The 26,702-nt window shown below is 38.0% G+C and overlaps 2 protein-coding genes across 2 annotated transcripts in view; one reads left to right on the forward strand and one right to left on the reverse strand.

Moving 5' to 3' along the window:
* Positions 1–671, reverse strand: part of LOC116183429 (uncharacterized) — a 20,763-nt gene extending 20,092 nt beyond the window's left edge. Inside the window, exons 1-2 of the mRNA XM_085576213.1 lie at positions 662–671; positions 56–602 (exon numbers count right to left, since the gene is read on the reverse strand). Of these exons, the coding sequence (XP_085432339.1) occupies positions 56–602; positions 662–671 (557 nt within the window). The remainder of the gene's footprint in view (positions 1–55; positions 603–661) is intronic.
* Positions 596–26,702, forward strand: part of CYB5R4 (cytochrome b5 reductase 4) — a 27,806-nt gene continuing 1,699 nt past the window's right edge. Inside the window, exons 1-14 of the mRNA XM_021546006.4 lie at positions 596–744; positions 2,010–2,163; positions 4,826–4,926; positions 6,957–7,041; positions 11,000–11,041; positions 13,310–13,364; positions 14,647–14,704; positions 14,813–14,906; positions 15,457–15,489; positions 16,225–16,347; positions 22,267–22,407; positions 23,583–23,735; positions 24,333–24,483; positions 25,238–25,324. Coding sequence (XP_021401681.2) covers positions 670–744; positions 2,010–2,163; positions 4,826–4,926; positions 6,957–7,041; positions 11,000–11,041; positions 13,310–13,364; positions 14,647–14,704; positions 14,813–14,906; positions 15,457–15,489; positions 16,225–16,347; positions 22,267–22,407; positions 23,583–23,735; positions 24,333–24,483; positions 25,238–25,324 — 1,352 coding nt within the window. The 5' untranslated portion in view covers positions 596–669. The remainder of the gene's footprint in view (positions 745–2,009; positions 2,164–4,825; positions 4,927–6,956; positions 7,042–10,999; positions 11,042–13,309; positions 13,365–14,646; positions 14,705–14,812; positions 14,907–15,456; positions 15,490–16,224; positions 16,348–22,266; positions 22,408–23,582; positions 23,736–24,332; positions 24,484–25,237; positions 25,325–26,702) is intronic.

The raw sequence follows: 26,702 nt of genomic DNA on the forward strand, positions 1-26,702 counted from the left end.
ACAAAACAAATCCAAAACTTTAAAGGCCTCTGTCAGGTAGCACCTGTGTACCTACCTGGTGCTGCCCTTGCCTTGTGCGTGCTGCTGCAGGCCGCGTTGGCTCAGCGCGCCGCAGCAGCCCGGCAGTGCTTGTCCCATCCCTGTGCTCCCAGGGGCCCTCGCCAGAGCCTTCTCACACTGAACCCTCAGAGCGTGGGGTGCGCCAGCCGTGTCTGCACAGCCTGCCAGCCTCAGCGCCTGCCGTGGGACACCTGGACGGAAAGACAATCCTAGTGCAGGGGCGGGCAAATCCGCCCCAGGGGGAGACAGGGCAGCGGCGGGGTACGCGGGGCTGCCTGCCCACAGCGCTGTCCGCTCCCGGGCGGTGTCCCGGCGGTGTCCCGGCGGTATCCGGGCGGTGTCCCGGCGGTGTCCGGGCGGTGTCCCGGCGGTGTCCCGGCGGTGTCCGGGCGGTGTCCCGGCGGTGTCCGGGCGGTGTCCGGGCTGTGTCCCGGCGGTATCCGGGCTGTGTCCCGGCGGTGTCCGGGCGGTGTCCCGCCCGCCGCCCCGCAGCGCCAGCCCCGCTCCCGGCCGGGCCGCGGCCCCGCCCGCCGCGGCGGCGCCTGCGCGCTGCGCCCCAGCGCTCCGCCCGCCCGCCCGCCGGGGCCCGGCGCGGCCCGGCCCGGCACCATGCTCAACGTGCCGCCCTCCGCCTTCCCCGCGCCCGGCTCCCAGCAGCGAGCGGCAGCGGGTGCCCGCAGCAAGGTACGGGCGGCTCTGCCGCTGCTGGGGGGAGCTGAAGGGCGCCCGCGTTTTTCGCGCTGCGCCGGCCGCGGCTGCCTGGCCTGGCCCGGCCCCGCCCGGAGCTGCGGTGGTTCCCGGCCGGTTCCCGGTCGCTTCCCGGCCGGTTCCCGGCCGCAGCTGGGGCAGGGCTGCCGCCGGCCGCCCCTCCAGCCCGCGGCAGGGTCCCGGCTCGGGGCCGGCTGGGCCGCGCCGCTGGAACGCGCTTGGTGCTTCTCCTTGTACGGGGACAACGCCTCCGGCACTTCCTGCCCCGGCCCTTGCTGCTGTGCGGGGATGGAGGCTTTCACCTTGGAATTACTGCGTGCAGCTTATGCTTTATGTGTTCGAGCTTCATCTTTGGAGGGGTTTTGAACACATGTTGTCTAGAGACCTTTCTTGGAAAGCAGACTTGGACTCAAGTAGCATTAACAAATGTTAGTTTATGTACGCTTTAGTTTTTTGCTTCTGCTTTTCCTGTGGTTTTGTAAGACCGCAGTTCTTTAACCCTGTTTCCTGTTGTTAAAGCTTGGATCAAAAGGGTTCCCAGACTGTGGCCTTATTTGTTTACTGTTTCTTTAAATGCTTCGAAAATACTCAGAAAATAAAGGTTCTGTAGCACGGTTGTGCTTTCTGCAAGGAATTGCAAATGTGGTGTTGTAAAATGTGATTCACGGAGTTGGTATTTTTTAGAAACAGACATTCAATGGGTCTCCATTACTCATTAGGTGGTGTTGAAAAGGAAGGTGTTAGATACTCTGAAGATCTTGTTCTGCCTTTCAGGACAGGCAGGCCATGGCAATGCTTCTCTCCAAAGCTACTAGACTTCTGTCCTGCCTTTCTTTGGGTACCTTCCAGTTGCTGTAGGGCTTGTGAAAAGTCTTAATGCTGTGAAGGCAAAACTTATCTTACCTGACCATGATTTTTAAATTTCCTTTATTGCTCACAATTTTCCAGACCATATCTCGAATGATTTGCCACCACAAGCAAGAGATGGTAAATTGTTTGCTCTGGGAAGAATCATCTGAATGCGTGTTGCTGTTCAGTCATTTCTGTGTCACTACCCAGAACACTTATTTAAGCACCCTTTCTACTCAGTAGGTCTCCCAAATATCAGTGAATAATATGAGTTGGGTTATTTCTCTTTTGTTTTTACTGAACCTTCCTATGGAGTTTAGAAAAGTGTATTCTTAAAATGGCTTTTTCTTCCTTTAGAGCTTGAAGGTGTTTGTATATTTGTTATTTTTCAGGTACCTTTAAAACCAGGAAGGAGTCTTATGGATTGGATTCGGCTCACTAAAAGTGGGAAGGACTTGACTGGTTTGAAAGGGAGGCTGATTGAAGTTACTGAAGATGAGCTCTCTAAACACAACAAAAGGGAGGATTGCTGGATATGTATAAGAGGTTGGTGATGTTTCTTCTGTGTTTTTTACCTGGCTTCTTTTTTCTGTACTTAAAGAAGAAGCAACAAAACTCAAAAAACAAAAACAAAAGCCACACTCCAAGAGAAGCTATGCATCTTCTGTGTTTAGGCCAGGTGTAATCTTGACATATTTTGGCATAACTTCAAGTAAGAGATTTTGTGTTACAAAGATTTTCTTTGCTTTCAAGCCTTTAAAAATAAATCTTCCAAATGGGCATATTTTATACTTATTTTATAGCTGCCTATGAAAATAATAAACCACAAGATTTTAGGTAATGTATCAAATAAAAAGTGAGACTTAGCAAGAAAACAGGGCTTTGAAAATACTGACATGTGCACTCATCAGTCTTGGACAGTATATTATATTGAGCAGTTGATTATTTTTAAGGATTGCTTTAGAGCATCCAGAGACATATAAATATTAAAAATACCACTTAAACCTGGAGAATGGTCTTTAGGAAATCGTTGTGAAAGCACACATACTACTTCATAAAACTTAGTAAGGCAAATGACAGTTGCCACGTGGAACAATAGCTGTAGCTAGAAGAGTATTTTCAGAGTTGCAAATGAAGTTCCTAACTGTCCTACAGAACGGAGTAAAACATTTGCTCTGCAGTTTAATCATGTAGAGGCTAAAATACATTAATATCACTGTAAATTTAGTAGGAGATATCACCAATTTCTGTGAAGATAGAACCACTCATACTACAGAAATATCCCATTCGCTTCTCTGATCTTCTTAATCTGTGAATGATAACATTGATCTGGTATTTAATAAATGTCATGTCTGAACTTCAGCAAAAAAAAGTTAAGAATTTCTGTGTGGGGGTGATTGTATTATTGTTGGGTGTTAAAGGGGATGAAAGTGAAAGTAAAGGTAGAATGTTATTCAGTACCGGCCTTTGAGCAAAATAATAGGATTGTTAATTCCCTGTGCTGCAGTTGCATGTGCTAGTAAAACTATAGTGGGAGGAGAGCTAAAGAAAGCTTGTTTGCTATGTTCATCTGTTCGTTTTTCACTCTGAAAAAGGAACATCTACTGCAGACAGAATTACTACTTAAAATGCTTCTGGTTTCTTCTTAATCTCATCTTAGCTATACTGTATCTCTGAGGCTGGATTTTACAAGAACTCCATCAAGTTACTTCTATATGTTTCCTTAAATTTTTCTAGGTCTGCCTTTTCTGTGTTCTCAGATGACTAGTGGAAAAAACATCATAACTGAAAATCACAGTAGCCCTCATATGTGGACAGGTAGTAAAAGAATATAATTGTGGAAAAACTAAACTAGGTCTCTGCATTGGTAATTAGACTGTGTCTCTAAAAGAAAGATCAGAAACCCATGAGAGCAATGTGAAGTAAAAGAAGAACAGGAACTAACTTGGTTCAAAACCCCAGTGTGATCAAAACAAGCTGTCATATAGGGCACAAATTTGTACATAAGGGGGGCTCAGGGGAATTAAAAAACGCATGAAGGGTGTATAAATGACACTTCTTTTGCTCCAGCAAGTTTGATGGTAAACTTGAGTAATATTCAGGAGGCCATGGCTACCCACAGTCTTATAATTTATTGTGTGCAGTAATCACTGCTGCACACAAGATGGCACACTGAATACAGCCATCAGAAGAGCAGGTCAGTAAAGTGTGCAGAGATCCTTCCTTTGTTATTGGCTGGGTCTTTGTTGTTTCCTGGGATGGTTGTTCCTGCCAGCTAGGATTGCTCCAAGTGTGTCTGCCCCAGACTCAGTGCTGAATGCCTTTCTCTCTTCTGAAGTAACTAATGTACACTTCCTAATGTCTTCAAAGCTTTTTCTGCAAGCACTGGCACAGTTCCATTTTCGGTAGCTTCCTGTTTTAATCATGTTAAATATCTTCAAATATTCAGGCAGGTAGGGATGCAATTATCATGTTAACAGCAATATGTCTGTTAAATCAGTTAGTTAAATCAGTTTATAGCTGTATTCTTCAGGCTCCAATACCCAGTTGCTTAGCAACAATAATTAGCCTTCATGATTTCAGACCTGTGAAGAAACATAGTTTTATGTCGCTGGAAGTCCTGCGTTCTGAGCCCTTTTACTGGGACGGATACAACCAGAGTTGTAAGCATTTAATGAGCACAGGTTGTGTTAAGTTTCTTATATTGGTGAATCTGAAGAATGGAAGTTTTGCTGCTGATAGTGGCAGTATTTCCTTGTGTGAGACAGTTCGTTCATTCCTGTAGGCATTTCTTTCCAGGATGGGTAGTACCAAAACAACTTTGACAACACTTTAGGGATAACTTAATTGGAAGGGAAACTGAGAACTATTTTGTGCACTAACTGGTTCAATTTTGTCTCTTTTTAAACCTGCCTGTGGTACTTTTACCCTCTAGTTAGGATACATCATATTCAATTTCTAGGTTGAAGTCTTAACCCAAGGCAAGTGGTGTGGCATTGTAGGATTGTAATCTCCATGTAATAAGATATCTCTTGTGCTCTGTACAATTGTGTCACTTATCTTTCTGTTTTTGTGAAGTCATACTGCCTGTTCCAATTATGCCTACTGTTTGCTAGTACACTCTTTAGTTTGTGCTAACCTTTCCATTATTTTTGGATACAGGAATGATTGTAGAAATGCTGCTCATATGCTTTTCTGTTTTCTTTAGGATTTGTATATAATGTCACGCCATACATGGAATACCATCCAGGTGGTGAGGATGAACTAATGAAAGCAGCAGGAACTGATGGTACAGATCTCTTTGATCAGGTGAGAACAACTGGCAGCAAATGACACTTGCTCGCCATACTTGAAAAATGAATGTTTTATGGTTATTTTTAGGGCAATTCAGTGGAAATGGTGATTTGAACTTTTTCAGTCCTAAGGAAAGGCAGCTAGTCACTGCTCAGAATGATACTTACATGTGCTGGAAGAGATACGTAGTTTAAACTATGTAGCAAAAGACAGTAATGAAAATATCACTTTATGTTGTTAGAATTATACTTCAATTAGACTTCATTTTTTTTAGCAGAAATAGCAATAAAGCTAGCAACAATTTGATATACCACCTTCTTAATAAATTGTTACTTCTGTTTTTTGAGAGACTTATTTTTCTAAGAGCTTTCACTTTTTGAAAAAAGCTTATAGAATTCTTTGTCTATTTACTTGGCAGCTGCATTATTAGAAAAATGCTGGAGCTTCTGTTAACTTTAACTGGTGAACAACTCATAAGATGACAGTTGGTCTCCTATTTGTTTACTATTTCTTTAAATGCTTTGAAAATACTCAGAAAATAAAGGTTTGGCAGCATGGGTGTGCTTTCTGCAAGGAGTCACAAACTTGGTGGTATAAAACATGATTCACTGAGTTGGTATTTTTTAGAAACAGACATTCTGTGGGTCTCCATTACTCACTAGGTTTATCTGGGAAACTGGGAAAGAGCAGAAAAGAAATCTCTGTTTCTGAAAGGAAATATGTTACCTCTTTCCATGTAATGCATCACAGTATGTTATGCCTTCATTTGCAAAATGTTTTCAACGTTGTAAATAAGGATGGATAATGTTTTAGCTTTGTTGAGTTTATCCTTGGTTAATCTTTTCACAAATGAAGTGTTGGTTTTGGGCATAATTCTTTGATTTCAAGAAATCTGTAGTATCGAGTATCCAGTATCAAGTTGGGCCTTGGATTTATGTTGCTGGGTTATTATATAATGTCCTTGAAAACAGAAGTCTTGACATCAGGAGTATTTAGAGAAGCTCCTGCAGTTAGGTTCAGATATATGCTTGCAACTTTTTAATTTTTTGTCATGGGAATGGAAGCAGGTTTAGATCTTGAAAATATGCTTTTCACTTTTATTGTTTCTGGCTTATGACTTTTCTGTTACTGGAGGTGTTTGTTTTCCCCTCTGCTTTAGCATTCTGTGTCTGTCAGATAGTGGTTTTTTTAAGAGCTTGGTAGATTGCTAGTGTTCTCCAAATTTCTGGAAAAATTAACTGGCATTCATAATCCTTCATTTCTTTCTGTTACCTGTATATGAGGAAATTGCAACTTGTTGATGGGATTCTTTATCTCATCTCTTTAGCTAGTCCAGTTGAAAATTTTTATTTTAAAATCTAGATACCATTCAAATTTGTCATGCAACACTTTGTTTCCTTTTCTCTTCTTGTGATGTTATCCTGGATGTCCTATCAGAATTCGCTTTTCTGCCATCCATTTCCTCTACAACTTCTCCAGTTCTGGTCTGTAAAGCTACTGCTTTTTCTTCACTTTATTTTATTTCTTAAATAGGGAATTTCCAAATGATTCAGTGATAGTAAGGCAGAAGCAAACAGAAATACACCAGCTTGGTAGGAGGTGTTTGTTTGTCTTAACTATTATTCTTTATGTTTGTTTCCGTAATCCCTTTTCCCTTTACTTGTCTAAACAAGACTAATAAACATTGTGGTAATGGCAAGATTTGTGTTGTATTAGTCGTTCTAACACATGCGTCATAAAAATGCTGTTCTGAAATATATTCTGTAGCTCAAGGTTATGATGTTCAGACATTACAAAGCATAAATGAGTAAATTAAACTATTGTTACTTTTTTCATAATCCTATTGTTTCACCTAATGCCATGATATCTGTAATAGAAGTAAAAATAAGAACTGACTGTTGTAATAGTGACTTCTAATGTGTTTAAAAATAATCTGCTAAATGAATTGTATTAGTCAATGTACAAAAATGAACTTTTCTATTTCAGTGCATAGAACAACATAGTAAGAATTCCTCATTTTATGAAAAAATACTTTGTTGATGTAGGTTCATCGTTGGGTCAATTACGAATCAATGCTGAAGGAATGTCTTGTTGGGAGAATGGCTGTCAAGCCTGTTGCTCCTCCAAAAGGTGAGTTGTTTTAAGAATGAAATATTGTCTATTATACTTTATTCCAAAATTATCTGGAAATTATGATAAATCCTAAATCACCTCATACTTCTGAGGACCATCTCTATTCTTGTATAGAGCTGAAGCCTTTTGCATGTATTAATTTTTTTGCACCAGCTACCTGAAGATGAAATTGTTGCATGCTTGAAGACTTTTAGTAATGCACTGCTATGTTTCTTCTTTTGGTTTTAGTCATTAGAAAACAGCTGTCCATATGTGTTATATGTCTGTGTATATAGAAAAGACCTTTTACTGTCGTGCCATCCCTCTTTTTTCTGATCCCAGAGGGCAAACTGTCTTAGGCAGCTGTCATATTGAAATAAAAGTCATTATTTTCAGTCTAGTGATTTCAGCGCCTTACACACATTTGGCAAATTGCATATGTATTGAGTTATTTGAATACACTTCATGGGCAGTTATTCTTTCCAGAACACTTTATTGGGTCCTTTAGTTTGAATTTACCTTGGGAAAAATTTGCTGATACAACAGACTTCTCTGAGCCAGGAGAGTAAGAAGTGTAGTATAATCTTAGAATGCAGGTGTTGGTTTCCAGGAACTTCAGTCTTCAGTCTGTTTTTCAGGCCACAGCCAAAATTTCCTATACCTGGGAAGCAGACACTGTTATTTAGTATTGATCCTTAGCAAAACTGCACTGAAAACATGAAAGGAGTAATGATTACAACTATTTTTCTCCAATTCTGTATACTTTAGTTCACAATTTCAGCTGTCTCGTAGCTCTTCAGCTCCTGAAGAAGTGCACTGCCTGCTTGCTTAATGCTTAGATAACATCATCTTAACAGTTAGGTTGAGTTTGGTCTTTGTGTGAAGTGGAATAGTATTTTACATCTCCATGGTGCAAGGTAGCTAATTCCAGTGTGGAACTTTTAAGGTAAGTGTTGCAAAGTATGGAGAAACCTCAGCAGCATAACTGCTTCGCTGAGTTGAGGCATTACAGAGACATTACTACTACTTTGTCAACTGAGTTAGAAATTTAAAAGTAGACATGCATTTTTTGATTTTGTTAATCTAACTTTTCTGCAGCTGGAAGGAATTTTTGTCACAGCCAGTCAGTAAAACATAAACACATCTTCACCCCTGCTGGCTCTGGTAGTCCATTTTCTGCTGTTCCCTTTTTCTGCTCTGTTTGTTAATAGGACTATCCATTTTGCTGTAGTAAAATTTGCAGGATAAAATAAAGATTCTCAACTTTATAAAACCAGTTCTGTTGCCTGTGTCACTTTTAGCCATTTCAGACTTGAAAATACTTAATTTTGTTAATAAAGAATCAAACTGATAACAGAACTACAGAGTCATTTAGATTGGAGAAGACCTCAAAGATCAAGTCAATTTTTTGAACAGTCACCATTTTGTAAACTAGACCATGGCTAAGAACCATGTCCAGTTGTTTCTTGAACACTTCCAGGGATGGTGACTCCACCACCTGCCTGGGCAGCCTGATACAATACTTGACAGTCCTTTCAGAGAAGTTCTTCCTGATCTCCAACCATCTGCCCATATGCAGCCGTGAGGTTGACTCTCACCTGGCTACAGCCTCCTTTCAGGGAGTTGTAGAGATCAGTAAGGTCCCCCCTCAGCTTCCTCTTCTCCAGGCTAAACAACCCCAGCTCCCTCAGCCACTCCTCATAGGATTTACCCTCTAGACTGTTCACCAGCTTTCTGGCCCTTCTCTAGAACACTCCAGCACTGGATTTGCTGAAATCCTTCACTGTAAGATTCTCAAGGATTACTTTGATTCCTGGGAGGTTATATATCCTCCTCCTTTGAATTATCAAAAAGTGATTGACTGACTTCACTATTAGCCAGCACTAGTTCTAGTCTTTTATCTTTCGAGAATACCATATTCTGCAAAGTTTGCATTTCAGAATAGAAGAATAAATTACTAAGTTAAGGTGCATGTTTTTAAATAGAGGATTAAATGGGCCCCATAAGTATAGAGGGAAGACAAGACTTCAAATAATGGATTATGTTGCTTTCTTTTTGTGACAGAGAGTGAACTTCAGCGTAGGACAGGCATTGGTATTTGTTCAGTCTCAGTACAGAGCAAGGAAAGCAGATGTAGATTTGTTGGGGCATTGCTGGAAGATTTGTAGTTGTGTAGCTTAGGGGTTTTTTCCTGTGTTCTGGTGGTTTCTTGGGAGATGATATAATTGTTTGCTTACTGAGCTGCTTAAGGAAGCTGAAGTTCTTCCTTGCACACTCTAGGTTAGGTTTTTTTGAGGAAGAAGAGTCTTTTGAAAATGCTGGTAATAGTTAATGTTTTGTCAACTTGTGTTTTGAGAATGCTGCTTATGCTTTGGTAGTTACTAATAGAAAATTCTGAAGTGTCCCCTCTGTAGTGTTACAGTGGATCTTTGCACTACAATCATGTAGTGTTTGTACTTGCTGAGAATGCCCGTGCAATACCCAGGTTTGTAAGAGATGATTTCAGAATCTCCCTCAGCAAGCCTGTATAGCTTGCTGTTCCTTCAAGGTGCTCAGCTGTAAACATTAACACAGTCTGAAATATTTTAATACTGCTGATATTTCCAGAGGCACTTGCTAGTGTGAAGTAGCATAATCCCCATGTTACTTTAGTGGTTTCTTGGGAGTCAGAATACATGTTGTATTATTGTTAATTCAACAAGATTCAACTGAGAGCTGTGATGTCATCCAAGGAAGAGGTAGGACTCTGCCTTCGATGTATCTCATGTCGTCCTTAAAATTGCAGTGCTGATTTCTGTGCAGTGTATTAAAATGTAGTGGAATGAGAATAGGCTTCTAAATACAAAAAATAACCTTTCATTAGAAAGAAGTTTTTGGGAACAACTTGCCCATCCTGGCAGAAACTGTAAAGTGGTGTACAGCAGAATATTCAGACAAATATTGCCTCAACTAAAAATTTTTGGACTATTTTCTTTTTATCTCAGCTAAAAATGTGTGGAGTATTTTCTTTTTTACGCTAAAATGGCACAACATGAAAGCCTTTGATGAAGTTTGTTCTTGAAGAGCTCTCAAGTAATTTTGGAATACCATATGGTTGGTGTTTTGTTCTAGAAGCCTTTCTGAACTTCTCTATAGCATTTTTTCTCTAACACTTGCTGGTGTGATGCAGAGCACTGGGAAGGATATGGAGGAACAGGAAAGAAACACTCCCATTTTCATAAAAGGGAGCAGGAAGAACAGATTGTTTTTCTTGCTTCCCAAACTTGGCTCCCATAAGAGAGAATATAAATTGGGCCTTTCATATTAGGACATTCTGAGATGTGGTTGAGAGGTACAGTGCCTTTCCCGTCAAGCTGAGCACCCTGTGAATGAATTGGTGCTGTGTAATTCACCTGCTTGGTCTTACTTTTTTTTAATTTTCTGCTAGAGCTGGTTGGTTTGGAATAGTTGTAGCATACAGTAGAATAGAAAAACTCAGATAATCACTTGAAAATAAAATCATTTGAGAGAGGAAGCTTACAGAAAAATTTCCTTTTTCCTGTGTTCCTGCCAAGGATTGAGTTCGCATTTCTAAGGATTTGGTTGGTCAGATTTGCAGTCTGTGAGACAGGTGTTGTTGGAATTCTTAACAAATTCTGTGAGCTTCCTAGCTATGAAGTCTACAATTGCAAAAGATAATCTGTGATGGTTTTTTTGAAGTGTCAGAGTTCCTGTATTTCCTATCCTTTAGAGCTGTGCAACTTTTGGTGCTTGTACTGTAGCAATTTTTTTTAATTTTAATAAAAGACATAATCTTTTGGAATGGTAATCATTGCCGCATTTATTTGTTGCTTCTTGATGTCTGTAGCATCCTGGTCATTCCGTTAAGCCTTTTTGAAGATTTATTGAGAGATCCTCACTTTGGCTACTTTACTATGATGTGGGCAAGTACTGTAACTTCTTAACTGTTGTACTTATTTTTTATTAATGCTTGCAGAGATTTCTTCTGCTGTGTCTGAAGACAAGAAACAGCTTAATGGTAAGTTCTTACCTGGAGTGAAGTTGGGAGTGGATCTCAAACTTATGTGAATATCATTGAGTGAGCAGTATTTATCCACACTTCTCCTTTGCATTTGAATCCAGTAGTCAGGCTGTAGTGATCCATGGACATTTCAGAAGGCAAAATCCTAACTAAGTATTTGAAGTGTGTGTTTGAAAGTACTATAAGATTGCAGTAGAGTAGTGTAGATTAGGGAGGTATGAGATGGACAAGCAAGGTCAGCTTGTCTGTAAAATGCCAGGAAGATTTTCTGCCCAAGTCTTTTCTATCCAGTCAGGTCTTCCACTTGTTTTGCTGGATCTTTTTTCTTTCAAAGTGCAAAATTTTGCATTTCCTTCTAAGCTTCGTGAAGTTTTTGTCAGCACATTTCTCCAGATTCTCTGCATCCCTTAATAACCTTAACCTTTCATTCTTTGCCCGTTTGCATGTTTTGTTACTGCTCTGACTGGGAGAGTATATGCCCTGTAGGTTGCTAGTGACTGTGTGAAATAATATCAGCATTCCCTGTTCCTTAGGGAGTGCTAACAGTAACTAGCCTCCAGCTGGATTTGGTATGCTGATCACACCTTTGGTGATTGGCAGTTCTACTCATTTTCTGTTTGTGAACCACAAACCTAGCTCTTTCCCATGTGGCCATGAAGATGGCATGAGAACCTTTCTCACTAGCCTTGCTGTCCCATGGGATTGTGCAAAGCAGTCCCATGATGTGCAGGGTTGTAATTCTGCTATTCATCTAGTCACATTAAACTGTTCATTTAATGCCTGCTATCAGCCTTTGGCTTCACCCACAGCTTTTCTTTATTTGTGATCACCATGACTAATAGAGCACTTTTCTTAATTGGTTCACTGATCACCTGAATCATTGTCTTTTTATTGCAGCATGAATCACTGTTTTCGTGTAGCATCTTGCAATAGTTAAAAATAATTCATAAATAACTTGATTTGCCAGAATGCTGTTTTATTGTAGCTGTTCCTATATTTCTCTGGACAGGCAAAAGCAAATAAGAGTATGTATGACCATGGATTCTTGTTATCCCTGTAGACAAAGCAATTAATATGTGTGTCCTCAAGAAAAAGCTTAGCTTTTGAGAAGGCTTTTATCATTAGGTGATTGGTTTTCTTTTGCAGTGATCTGACTGCTCTGACATTTAGCTTCCTTGGCAGCTGCAGCTGTTGTGAAATTAGGAGTAATTAAGGATCAAAGAATAAGTAATTTGACTGAGTTTTAATTGCTTTGGGTTAATTCTGGTTGATCAAACAGTTTTGACAGATTGGTTTAGACCAGAGTGGCTCCTTTTCTTTTTATCTACTTCCCGTGAGGTGGAGCCACTCAATTACATGTTTAAGCTTGTAGTCATACTAGAAAACTTAATGGTATTTAGAAGATAATAATCTGGGTAACTGAGAATTCATGTGCTAATTATTTTATGCGTAGCCATTTCAGGTTTGCAAGGTTTGCCTTTGAATGGTCAAGAAACCAGCACTTACCAGCTGTTCAGTCTGCAGCTTCCTCCATCATCATTCTATTTAGCTTCTTTGTGTTAAAACTGATGCAGGATTGCCGTTGCTTTCATGTATCTCTGTCCTCAAGTTTTTGCCAAATATGTTCAATTTCTGTTATGCCAGAGATTGGTACAACTGGCATTTTGAAAGACTAGCCAACTGTTGCTTCTCAGCAAAGGCTGTTTCAGACTGTTTCATGTAGTTAAATAAAGTGAGTGTCTGAATTCTGTGAAAATTCCTAGCAAGTGATTTGTAGAAAGATTTGTGTTGCTATCTTTGCTTAATTGACTAACATGGAATTTTACTTGTGAATTAGGTTAGATCAGACATCTCAAATGGAATATTCATCTGACTTGTTAAACAAATAGTTCTGTTAAAGGAAAGTCATTCAACTAACCTTTTTGTCTTTTTGTGCTTCACTATCACAAAGTGTAAAAGCACAAGCTAATAACAGATGAAACCAAGTACAACATAGGTACTGTGGTGTATGGAACTCTTTAAGTTCTGAAGTAGACCTCCATGTTCTAGAACCTTTCTCTCCAAGAGAAAGTGCTGTATAAAAACTAAATACTAGATGTATATAGTCTGGCTACCTGTGGAAATAAAGCCACCAAATATTGTTCAAAAACACTTAGAACATTCAATTAAAAAACCTAAAACCATAAACCCCAAACGTACCTGAGTATGATTTATATTAAACAAGCACCCCAGCAAATTATTTTAATGACTCTCTGCTCTTTGCAGGTGTACTTCCTGAGAAGAAAGTACTGGCTTCTTCTGCTAAAGATTTAAGTCCAAGGTAAGCCTTTGTCTGTCATTGTCTGTTGAATATTGTGTTTAAGAATTCTGTGTAATTCTTAGTAAATATAAGGGTAGCTCTTGAAATTTCAGTTAGGAGAGTATATGTCATTGCCATCCTTGTATAAGTAGGAAAGTTGAAGTTCAGGTTTAAAACAACTTGCCAGAGGTCATGTGGGGAGATGATGGTTCTAAATCTTGTGCTGCCTTGATTGTATACAAATGTATGGCTTATATTTGCAGGCTCCTCACCCTTGTTTCTTGGGAGAACTCATGCAAAGTGATTCCAGTTGGACTGATTGCTTTCTCGACTTTAACTAATTTGTCCATAAACAATTGCCATGCCTTGAAAAAGGGCATAACTTCAAGCTGGAATGTATTTAGATGTGATAGCTACATTCAAGTTCCTACAATATGTAAAGCAAAGCAGGCCCTGGAAGCTCACTGAGATATGCCTGCTGTTGTCACTGAGGCATCATTTTACTCCATGATACCTTTGGTCCTCAAGGTCCAGTTTCTCCCTTGGCATCAAAATCCCCTGGAAATGTGTGTTCTCTGGGCTAGTTACATGCAGTCATGAAATACTGTGGCTTGAGGTTTATTTTCTGAAGTGTCCTCCAAACTTTGCTGCCCTTCTTCCCATGTGTGTCTGGCATATTCTGGCATGTGACTGGAAGGTGTACAGCCTAAAATGCAGTTGCTGTCAGGAGTGTTTTCTCCTCCCTTTGTCCCTGCTTTTCTGGTCCAGGAGTAGATAGAAGTTACTTCCTGGCAAGTATAAGGCCATGCAAATAATTAGCATTTGAAAGCTTTTTATTTTTTTTAACTTTACCCTGGATTTATTACAAGGTTTGGACTTGAGAACATAGGAATGAATGCAAAAACTTGATTTGTGGAGGTGAAAGGAACTGTGGTTTTATGGTTTGTGCATCAAATCTTTAACTCTTGGAAGCCACCCTGCCTATTTAATGCTTTTGTCTGGACTCAAGATTTTAATCATCCATCAGCAAGGCTCATAAACCACAAAGAGAATACATTTGCTTTTTAAGTAAAACTAATGCCATACAATTTTAACTCCTGACTATCAGAATACATAATTAGATGGTTATTTTAGTAGTTTTCTCAAAATTACTGTATTTGAACTTAGTCTTCAAAATAGTAAGTAATATGTTTGGCTTGTAAATTTGTTAAACAAGCTGTGTTTGAAGCCTTGTGGTTAAATGCATTTTGATATGCTCAAATAAAGTATATATTTTTTCTTTATTATATTTTTTGTTTTACAGTTATGACTGGTTCCAAACAGATAGTTTGATCACAATTGTCATATATACTAAGCAGAAGGTAAGATATTTCATGAAGGAAGAATTACAAGATCCCGTTCTGATCTAGCTTGAATTCTGGGAGAACTTTATAAAAATTGTTGGTTTTTTTTCCCCTTGGCTATGAAAGGACATGAATGCCGACTTGGTAATAGTTGACTGTCAAGACAAACAATTAAGGGGAGAAATCATCATGGATGACTACTCATATCTTATAGAAGTTGGTAGGTACTGTAATTTTGCAGTTGAAAGTATTGAATTTTCATTCTACTGTATTAAAACCTGCTCATCACACCATTTTACATGTATCACAGCATTTTATATGTACTAATTAATATTTTATTCCTCTTCCATTAGAGATGGTTAAAGTGTCTTGATGTAAAGGAATTACATTGTTTATCAATTCGCATCTTCATTTTTTTAGTATATACTAAATTTCTTACATATGGACTAAAATGCAATAAGAAATAGATTTTGAAGTTGTATAATTTTTTTTTCACATGTATTTTTTATGATTATTAAAAAGCCCCGTTCACAAGGGCAAGTGCAATAATGCAGATTGGTAGCTTTACATGAGCCATTGTTAAAAGTAATGGGAAATATTATACCTTCATGCATGAGGCTTGTAGAAGTCATGAGTCAAATTTCAAGGCCAAATAAACATGCATAAGTATTATTAGTTCACTCAGTATTCCTAGACTTATAATTTCTGTATATATGATGGTTGGAATAGAATTTTGATAATGCTTAACACAGAGTTTGTGTTTATTTCAGACTTGGATCATGCAGTTTCAGAAGATGTGGCTGGTAATTTCTGTCTCTTGTAGCACTTCTGTATCGCTTGTAGGATAGTCCAGTCAGGAGCTGAACTTCCATGTGGGTCCCTTCCAACTCAAGATATTCTGTGATTCTGATATCAGAATGTGCAATTTCAATTTAATTTTCTGACTCATCAGATATTTTACTTACCATCAGGTCCTGACAGAGTCAATCAAACCAAGCCATAACATTAAATATTTTTTTCTTAATTGTGGCATTGGGCCTGTGAAAGTAATAAGCTGATAGTGCTCTGATCCCTCTGAGTATGACTAAATGCTAAAAGAGCTAGTAGTTCTGTTGTGTATTTTAAACTGTTCTTTGCTTAGACTGAGACTTTATTGGATTTAATTGTTAATTCAAATGGCCTTGAAAAAAAAGTAGTAAGTAGTAGTAATTAACAATTTCCAGTACACGAGGACTCTGGGTTCATGAGCATTTTTCTTGAACAGATGGTCTGTGAAGCTGTCCTGATTCCAGGATCTATTCAGCAAATAATGTGTATTAATTTTGCATATCCAGTTAGTGCTTGTTTGAACTGCACTCTAAAACATTTTAGAGAGATAGCTGCAAACACCTTTAATTTGATATTCTAATGTAAAGAATTAATTACATGTGTCTTGAGAAATGAGTAATTGTTCTGAATTTCATTACAGTTTATGTGTGAAATATTTTTTTGTGCAAAGTGTAATTAAAAGTAACAATATGAAATCTTTTCTCTTTTAGTAAATATTGCTGAAAAAGTAGGGAAAGTAGAAATTATCTTAAATAAAAAGGATAAGGTCCATTGGAAAATGCTGGGACAGCCCTGTGAGGGTCATAATACTTTCATCAAACGCACAGACAGAGGTAAGCAATTTTATGGCTGGCTACCAGCTGTTTTAAGACTTCTTGGAGCTTGTTAGTTATATTTCTTTTTTCCTGGGATTTTCTTTTTCTCTTGTTGTATCTTCATTTCTTTCACAATTGTCTGATCTTGAAAGCTATTCAGGAATTTTCCTAGAAAGCGTTTGACTTGGAGGAGAAATTTTTGTTTTGCTTTAGTTTCTTGTTTTATCCCACAGTGGAGCTGAAGGTGAACCTAATATATGGAAGGGGAACACTGCCTGAGTGTTGTTCCATCTCATGGTTACCTGTGTGCTTAATGGCCTCTCTGTCCATATGAAAACCTCAGTAGACCCTAAGGAGAGTGTGCATGGACATGTGTCAATCATTATGGGAGTAACTGGAGTAAAGTATCAAAAACCTTCACTTCCAATTGTTACTGTAGATACAGTAACATCTCTCAGTGTGGTAAGGTGGTTCCAGTACAGTGCATCTTTGTAACTTGAGCTCAGTTTAAATAAGGGACTTTAAGTCATGTGTAGGTACTAAAGCCAGCTCTGAATAAGCTGTGTGTACAAGAAGCAGTAAATGTTATATGTGGATTCATTTTGTGGTAACAGAATACTATTAAGTTGTTGCAGCACCAAAGTATATTACAGTGATCAAGCATGGGTTTCGGTTTTTGTCAGCTAAATTAAAAATTTCTGCACAACTACATTGTGTAATATAAGCACACTCCTGATGTTATTGCAGTCACCTAGTTCCTCAAAAGCCCTCTTGGTCTTCTACCTAATAATTCTCAAAATTTGACTGTTGGGTTATAGTCTGCCTTATTTTGTGTGAAAGCAAAGTTGTGCATTTTTAAGAGCTAATGAAATGTTGCTCACCATGTTGTACACGTCTTACTGGCCCTCAGTTATGCTTCGTGGACCTTTAAAGTTGAGAGATTACTGTGGTAAAAAAAGGAAGACTGCATAAAAGCACATCTCTCTAGCTACCTTTAGCTTAAGTGGAATGGAATTTTCCTCTTGAGAGTTTCAGAAACTGTTGAGTCATCCACTTTAAAATTAAATTTTTCTATATAATCCTCTGTATCTAAGGGGTTACAGCCTGATCTAATGTGTTGTCCACTGTCTGTTGCTCATTTTCTCTCTCCTTACCACTTTTTGTGATTTTAGAAAACAGAAGATAATCTGAAAGAACAAGAGATATAGCATAGGGTGGCTTTATAGATCCTTTGCAAATGAGGAAGGTTAGATGCAATTGACAAAATACATATTGAGCATTAGTAACTAGTGCTTTCTAGATAACGTCACCTTTTTGCACTTTTTTTTGTACTTTATTTTATACAATTTTTGGGTATTACTACTTCTTTTGGTAACTTATGCTTTCTAATATAAGTAATCACTACCTGAAATGATTCCAGTTTGGTGGCAAAGCCATGAATAGTGAGTGCTTATGGGAGCAATGGTTTAATAACCTAAATTATTTAGGTTTTCCTTGTCTTTGAGGTTTTTAGTATTTCTGTGTGTATTGACCAGTTAAAACACTTCCATTATATTCAGAGCACAGGAAGAAGGGCTGAAATCCAGCCAAGATTGACAGTTGAAAAGTTTACTTGGCTTTGTCTTTATTACTTTATGTCTTTATTACTTGTTGGTATTAGAGCATTCATAAATGAGTTTGTAAAGGACAGGTGTGTGACCACCACATGTGCAGAAGCATCTATACTTTATGAAGTTATTTAATATTTCATTTTGAAGCAGACATGTCTAAATTCTACCAAAAAAATGATAAAGGTCTTCTTCAGGAAAAACAACATAATGCAAAGATGGTACTGGAAGCCTATGATAACTTTATTATATGAATAAACAATTAACATAAGCCCCTACTTCTTTCTCCATAGGCTGGAAAGTCATACTCCCAGATAAATTGGCTAGGTACTCTCAAATTCCTGTTGAGTTTATACTAACATTTTGGCCAGTGTATTTTAGTTAATTGGAAGGAATGAACAGAATTCTTGAATTTCCTCAAAGTTGAAGGGGATTTTTTTTTTTTTCTTCAAAATTACTTCAATTTCACAATTGCACTGTGTCTTAGGATGGTAAGGAGATTCGGAAGAATATTCAATACTGCTTCTACTCTTTAAGAAGGATTAAATGCTTAGTTTTCTAGAGAAATAATTATTTATAACCTACGGTATTTCATGGAAAAATTCAGTATAATTAGATTGTCAGTGTAGGGGAGTTGGTGACATTACTTATGGGTAGCTATTGTGAAAGTGGTCATTAAAAGTGTAAACAAAAGCTTATGGTCGTAGGGTTGATATCCTGTAAAATTTAAATGCAGTATAAAAAGTAAGATAGAGCTTTCTCATTGAAACAAACAAATAAAAAAACCAAACCCCTAAAACCTGACCCCTTCCAACCTACCAAAATACCATACAGCACAGTTATAGATTGCAGGTTTACATGTAGGTATTAAGATGTGATTTTCTTGTTGGTGCTTTTTCTGGGAAATAAAGTGTGGAAGCCCAGTTCTGACTGGGCATGCACATAAATGCAGTAGCCATATGCAATTAAAAAAATCACATGTTAGTAGGGATGACTTGGGTGTGTGTGTGTGTGTATTTTTTCCCATGAAGAATAAACTGCTTCTTCCTTCTGAAAATTATTCTGAACTTTTTCTCAGATTCCTGTTTTGGAAAGTTATCTGATTACTAAGTTCTGCTGTTTTAAAGAGTGTGCAACAATTGGCAGATGTTCAGTAAAGAAACAAGGTGCTGTTGCCTCTGAGGGCTGAAGTGGGATGCAATTTCCTTGTTTTGTGCAGTGGTTTCCATACAGATCAAGTGGATCATAGAGGTTTTTTTGTTGGAAGTGCCGGAAGGGAACAGAGTGCTGCTGCAGCAATTACTGTGTATCAGCAAGACTGATGCTGTAACTGGGTGCTGTGTAACCAGGGAAAGTTTAGAAGATTCAGTGGGAACTTTATTTTGATTGATTCAGTGGGAACTTTATTTTGGGAGGGGAAGAGGCCATCTGGGAAGAGCATGACTGGCCTTCTTGGGTAATATGAGATAGCTTGTAAAATCTAGTAATTAACTGAAGCATTTGAGGGTGCTGATGATTTGATGGTCAGCAGTGTGGGTTTGTGGTTGTCTTAACTCCTAAGACTGGGCTGCTGCTGGAAGTGGTAGGAAGCCAGTTTCCTTTAGCTGTGTGGTCTAATCCCCATTATGTTGTCAGTAGGAGTAGTACTTGAGTCTTCATAACCAAGTAACTTGAACAAAATAAGGATTAACTCTCAGCTGGTTGGTGGATGTGTTTGGGTAGTAAATGCTTGCTGGGAATGGGGTGGAATTCCTCTACCTGAGATGTAAGGGTAGTGGAGCTATATCTTTTTCCCAAGCGAACAGGCTAATAATGTTGCCACTGCAGCATCACTAGGATTATGACTAAGTAGTATGCCTAGTAACTAAGAAATAAAAATTGTCACTGAAGTTTTATCATTGAAGAAAAGCAAGAAACATAATTAAGGAAAAATTCGTAAACTGCCTTTCATTACAAGGACAAACATGAAGTGCTCAGAAGGATGATTATTTCCAAAAGCTATCATTATCTGTACAGGAGGTTTGTTGCTAAAACTGAATTTGTATGTCTATAAATCAAGGTGCTGTAGTTTTTGATTCCAGCAAAGGTGGAAGTTGAGTTTAAAGAGTGATGTCTCTAGCCTATGATTGTACTGGTTTTCTGTGGAAAGCCTTTGATAATGAGGGGCTGCAGGGCTAGTTCTTCTAGATCAGGAGCTGCAGTACTGACACTTGATGTCTGCAAAATGTTTAATCAGACCTAACCTCCTCACTAACTACTTTGGTCACTTTGAAAAATTAGGATTTGCTGCTGGACACTGGCATCATGATCCAAAATTGAGAGAATAGTACCTTTTGCTCTTGTATAGTAGCAAATCATATGTCTTTGGCATCTGAGAGTAATGTGGCTTTGTGGGTTGACAAAACTAATTGGCTTCAGCTAGCTCCTTTTGTTGAAAGGCTTTTCTGCTTTGACAGTTATTTTTGCATGTGGCCCTAGATTTTATAGGAATGACTGATAATGAACTAATTTTAGTTAATGTAGTAAAGATTACAGTCTAAACTAGAAGTTTACTTAGAAAGTTTTCAAAAATATATTGAATGAATCAGGACAAAAAGTTCTGTGTGGCAATTAAAAAGAGGGAGATAAAGGTTATTTATGAGGAAAGGGCTGGAATTAGTCAGGTTTGAAAGGTGAAAAAATTGTCAGGAAACAGTGAATCAGTTGATGAATCATTTTTTTAACTTTTTTTTCCATGCCCAAATATGTGTAAGAGCATTAGCTGATGAGTGTTAAGGGTTATATTACCAACCTCACACATCATTTAAGCAATTCTTAAGTCTGCAGAATGGATGACAATCTTTGCATATTTATTTGGCTACTGTACTTTGCAATCTTATTGTGTATTGTTTTTCAAAAGAGGGATAGAAAACAAATTTCCACAAACTTTTCATAACATTTATATAGCTTGAGAGATGCTGAAATTTTGTTTTACTTCAAATAGGTATGAAATGGAATTACTGACTTCCACTTTTTTGGGGCTTTAGGCTTTCTTTTGATTAATCTGAAATGCTTGTTCATTCAAAACAAGGGATTTGTAGGATGTTAGATGAAAGATGTGAGAAAATCTTAATAAAGAAATATTTATTCCATGTCAGAAGCTTTATGCTGTGTTTCTGCAGGCATTTGTAGTGGATAACTCACTAGTAGCTATTTGAATAATTTAAGAAAACCATGTGTGGCATTCTCATACATGAACCTGCCAAATTTTGTGAGGCTTTACATAAGAATATCCACTGGGACTAGTCACAAATTCTACATTGAAAATGGTAAATGACATGGTGGGATTATTGTAGGAAAGTGGCTTCTTCTCTCTGCCTTTTTTTTAAATTATTTGTCTTGTCTTGGATATATGAAGTTTTGATAATGCTGCTCATGGGATTTTGTTGCTTGTTAGCTCTCTTTGTTTCTTTCTTTCTCTCTGGTTTTTTGTTTTTGTTTTTTTTTTAGTTCTTTGCAGAGCTTCCTAATAGAATACCTAATAGCCCATGGAAGTTCCCTTGAGTTACAAACCTGTTTAGGCAGTGAGGTGCTGTGATCACACTGATATTCCAGGTTGGAGCTAAGAGTACAGTGCTGAAACAGAGGCCTGGCTGAAAAATGCTCTCCTAAAGGTAGAGGAGGAAAAATTTCTCATGATTAACTTCTTTACTGAAGGCTCCTATAAGCTCCCTGTAGCTTTCTCTTCTCCAGGTTGAACAATCCCAACTCTCTCAGTGTATCTTCATAGGAGAGGTGTTCCAGCCCTTTGTTCATCTTTGTGACCCTTTTCTGGACTTGCTCCAGCAGGTCCACATGCTTCTTATGTTGGGGACCCCAGAGCTGAGCATGGTACCCCAGGTTAGGTCTCACAAGAACAGAACAGAGGTGCAGAATCACCTCCCTCAGCCTGCTGGGTGGCTGTGGGCAGTGTGTTGCTGAGGAGTGTGGTGCTGTGCTGGCTTCTGTTTCATTTGCATCCCACCAGCTGGTTTTGGTCTGCTTACATGTACCCATGCTGTACTTGTATGGGGAGCTCAGGGCAGGTGCAATGTAGTAAAAATGGTTCTGATAGTTTTTGGTGCTTTTCTACTTATTCCCAGTCAATAACTCAGAAGCTCTTAAAATAACGTTATAAGTGAGTCCTTAGTCCAAAATTATAAAAATTGTTATAAAGAATTATACAAGAAGCATCTGTTTATTGTCTTTTTATAAGCATATAGGGAAATGCACACATTTGTCTCTCTTATTGAAAAATATATAATAACAGAATGACATATTGAGACTTAACTAACAAGTAAAATGTTTTTAGGACTGTTCTACAGAAAATGCAAGTTGATTTCTAAGACAGAAGTTACCCATGACACCAAACTCTTCTGCCTAATGTTGCCTAAGGGAACACATCTCCGTGTTCCCACTGGACAGCATGTTTACCTCAAACACATTATTGCAGGTAAGAAAAATTGAGAATGTAATAATGGATATATTTACATAAATCCTTTTCATAGTGTCGGGAAAATGCCAAGTCCATGGCCACTAACTCCCTGATTGTTGTTAGCAAGTCTCAGCTTCCAGGATCACAATCAGTAAATAATGAACTGGCTGGATCCATATTAATGGAAAGCTAATTATTGAGATGGCTGGCATTTACTGGTGACCTTAGTGTCTCTACTGTCAGCTCTCCCCTTAAAAAGCACCAAGGCAGTGCTGTTCTCATCTCTGAAGTGTGGGAAGCTTATTGTATATGTCTTACGAATCATTAGTCAGTTCCTTTTTGTTTGCAGCTTTTTTGAAATGAGGAGGGTACTGTTGACATTTTTTTTTGTTTTTTTCTTCTGGGGGATTTATAATAGTCATGGTAACACTGCTTTACACTCCAGTTGTGCAATATTAACAATAATGTGAGGTTATCATAATATGAGAGGAATATGTCTTGAAAAGCACATGGTTTTCTTCAATGCACTATTATTCAAAATTTTGTAAAAGCTTAGAAAACAGAAGGTCAATGAAATAGCCAATTTACTATTTTAAAGGGCACTTGTTAAAATTTGCATATTAATAGTTATACTGGTCACTGTACTTGGATTGCAGTATACATGGTAGAGACTTCTCAGAAGATTTTTTAAACATTGATTAATTGAGAACTGTTTTGACCTGCTCCTCCTCCCTTCCTAGTTCATTAGTAGTGTCCAGCTCTTGAGATATTACTGTCATTATACAATAGCTTTTTGAAATGATATTGCAAGAAAATACACTTGTGCAGTATTAAAAAATCTGCTGTTTAAATTTAAAATAAATCAATCTGTAGTACTTGAAAATTAATAAACGTGTTTAGATTTTTAGGTTTTTTGGGGATGACTCAAGATCTTTTCATTCTGTGTCCTGAATTGCTAAGTAGCATGGAAATAACATACTCAAGTTTTTAATCAGAAGTAGAAGGCTTCCAATTCAGTAATAAAAACTCGTACAGTGGAAAGTAATAACTTGCATAAAAGCATGGACTGGTTTTATTTTTATGGTATATACAGTTTCTTTATTTGCTCTTCACTTATTTTGGTATTTGTTTGTAGTATTTGGATGTAGAGTACTTTTCATATTATTTGAGCTGTATTTCTGTCTACTCTCTAGGGACAGAGGTAGTAAAACCATACACACCTGTGTTGCCTTTTTTGCCACTGGATTTCCAAGAACCACCTTGCCATGATGGTGTGCATATATATTTAATGATTAAAATTTATTCCCATGGACTGTTCACACAGGCACTCGACCATCTACATATTGGTAAATATATGCTGGGGGGTTGTGGTTGGTTTTGCAACAATTACATTATTTTTAAAGATTCATTGTCTGAGTATTGTGACGTCCTGATTGTTTACCTACTTAATCAGGACTTACATAAAACTTCTTTTAAACCTTATTCTCCATTCCCTGTAAAGGCTTGTTCTCGCTGTAACTAGGAGTCACCCATTGCAGAAAGCTCTCCCCTGAGTGATGTATGTGAACTGTATCACACATCATAGTTGATGGCTTTGATGTCATATGCTCTGAGAACAACTTCTTGTACTTTTGCATAAAGAAAGGAGGTCTATTTTATGGGACTTAGGATGCACTTCCATTTCAGATATGGAGGTAGATTTGTAACACTGACTTTACAAATGTTTGTGTTCTTGTTGTGTAAAATCCATCAAGACATAACATTTTATTTGTACATCTCTTCTTTTAACAAGAATGGTCCTAATGTGAAGTGTATAGTGCCTTTCTGAAAGAAATCCTAATGTTACAAAGATGAAGGCATTATGAAATGGGCTCTAAAAATCAGAATGCGAATTAGTTTGTTTTCATCAAATTAATGTTTAGTTTTTAATTTTTTTAATAAAGGAGACTATATTTCTGTCAGCAATCCTGAAGGCAACTTCAAGAAGTCACAAGTTCAAACTTCAGAAGATCTCCTTTTATTGGCAGGAGGCACAGGTTTCACACCAATGGTTAAGCTACTGAATTTTGCTCTGACTGAAGTTAGCTGTCTCAGGTATGTGGACTTCTTGACACACAAGCTTCAGTGTTAATAAAACAATTAACAAAAGCATTTTTTTCAACTTACACCAAAAACTGGCTGTCTTTAGGGAAGTCTTGCAGAGGCTGAGGCAACTTCCACTTATTTGCTTATGTGCTACCCTCAACGTAATGGACTGATTTGCATTTTGAATTTTAGTTGTGGTAGAAATGAGCTCACTGAGTAGGAACTTCAAGGAGGGCTTTTTTTATTACCTTCACATCTTTTTTTAGTATAGAAATATTACAGTGTACTGGGGAGTGTCAGTAAGGGCGTCTCAAAACATCATTCTCCACATAGCCATTTTCTACTTCTGTGCCCATGAACAAAATGCATGGCTTTCCTATGCACTTTTTATTGACTGTCCCCTCACTTGAGTAACACTTGATGCTGTGGTGCACCATGCCACCATTTAGAGCACTACTTTAGTGCAGTGGGCTTTATTTTCCATCTTTTCAGTGAAGTGGGCCCTGGGAAGCATGTAAAGGTTCTGGCACATTCTAGTTCCTGAATAAGATGATTCTAGTATTTAAAGATGGAGCATAATTGACTTGGGGCTGTTTTGTCTATACAAGACAAGTTTTTCAAAGCTTGTTCAGTGTGCCTCATTTTGATTTATAATGCTTGTGAAGAAAACAAAAAATACAGGGTTTCTGTATGATTCATTAAATTCTGATTCTTTAACAGAAACAATCTGCAGTTAATTTTAATTTTTGGGAGTTTTTTTTAGGACAGTGAAACTGATCTTCTTCAACAAAACTGAGCATGACATACTCTGGAGAAACCAACTAGAGCAATTAGCTCTTAAAGATGAAAGGTAATTAAAAGTCTTGTGGAGAGCAACTTGTAACATCTCTGTGTACAGAACAAGTCTTGGGCTTTGGCACAAGGACAGATTCTGATTCTGTAAGCTCTTAGCTAAGAGTATGGTGAGACCTAGAGAGTGGAAGGAGATTCATTGCTCACAGATGCACAGCAGAGGCTATGTTGTTATGTTCTGTAGGTCCCATGGGAAGCCAGGGATTTGATTTACAATGTTTAATAGATGGTTATTGGAGATGACATGTTACATGAGATATTTTTAAAATTGAGAAGCTTTTGATGCAGAAGAAAATTTGCCTTAGTCTTAACTATAGAAAACACAGTTATGCAAAAAGGAGCACAGAAAAGAGAAGGAGAATGTACACCAGAAGAAACATTCTGAATTTAGAGAAGTCTTCTAAAAATCTTTTTGTTGTTACTGGTTATGAAAATGTTTATGTCGAAACTCAAAGTTTAAACAGGCTCATTACTTTAGTTTTTTCTTAATAGTTGTTGCATTTTGCCCTCAGTTACTATGTAATTGCAGATTAAAATGCAAGTAGTGCACATGAAATGTTAAATTAATTCAGCAGGCCATAGTTCTGTCAGGAGACACAGGATTATCAGGTTACCCTTTAGTTTCAGTTCCCTTGCTGTTACCACAAGATAAATTGTCACTGCTTAGATTTTATGTGATAAAAATATATTTTGTTTATGGTTAATTCTTAGTTGAATTCTTCCTCAGTAGAAAGCACTTGTTCCTTCACAACATTGAAGAGAAAAATCAATTCTATTTCATACCCTAGTGATGTCTGACACATTCAAAGCTTTGTAGTCTAGACACTGTGCAAATTTACAGTAAAAGCCTGTTCTCCTTTTCCATAGGAGCCTCAGATACAGAAGTGCTTGGTTTTTACTCAGTTACTAGTCTATTAGTGATTTTTTGAAACCAACATTCAGTAATGAGTATTTTCTCATTACTGAAATGGTACTGACATTTTCATGAGTTTGGCCAGGCATTCTTACCTCACTCGTGTACTGAGCTTGTGTATTGAGCTATACCAATGTTTGTGTAAAAGTGCTAATGGAGCAGTAAAATCTGTGCATAAGTATCTTAATTGGTGCCCAGTTTAATAGCTGGGGTTTTTTGTAAGGTGAAATAGAAAGCTGAAATTTTTAACATCTAAATATTTGGATAAATAAATATGCAATACTGGTGGTGATTTGACTGACTTGATCCCTAGAATGACTAAGTATCTGTGAGATCTGATACTGCAGGGGGGAGCTGAACAGAACAGGAAGCTAATCATAAGAAACATCAGTGTCTTGGTCACCAGCATTTTGTATAGCAGATCTCTAATCAGAGGTAAGATTTATGAAATATTGTTCTGCTC

The sequence above is a fragment of the Lonchura striata genome, chromosome 3 (assembly GCF_050655825.1).
Source record: "Lonchura striata isolate lonStrDom1 chromosome 3, ASM5065582v1, whole genome shotgun sequence".
Lineage (NCBI taxonomy): Eukaryota > Metazoa > Chordata > Aves > Passeriformes > Estrildidae > Lonchura > Lonchura striata.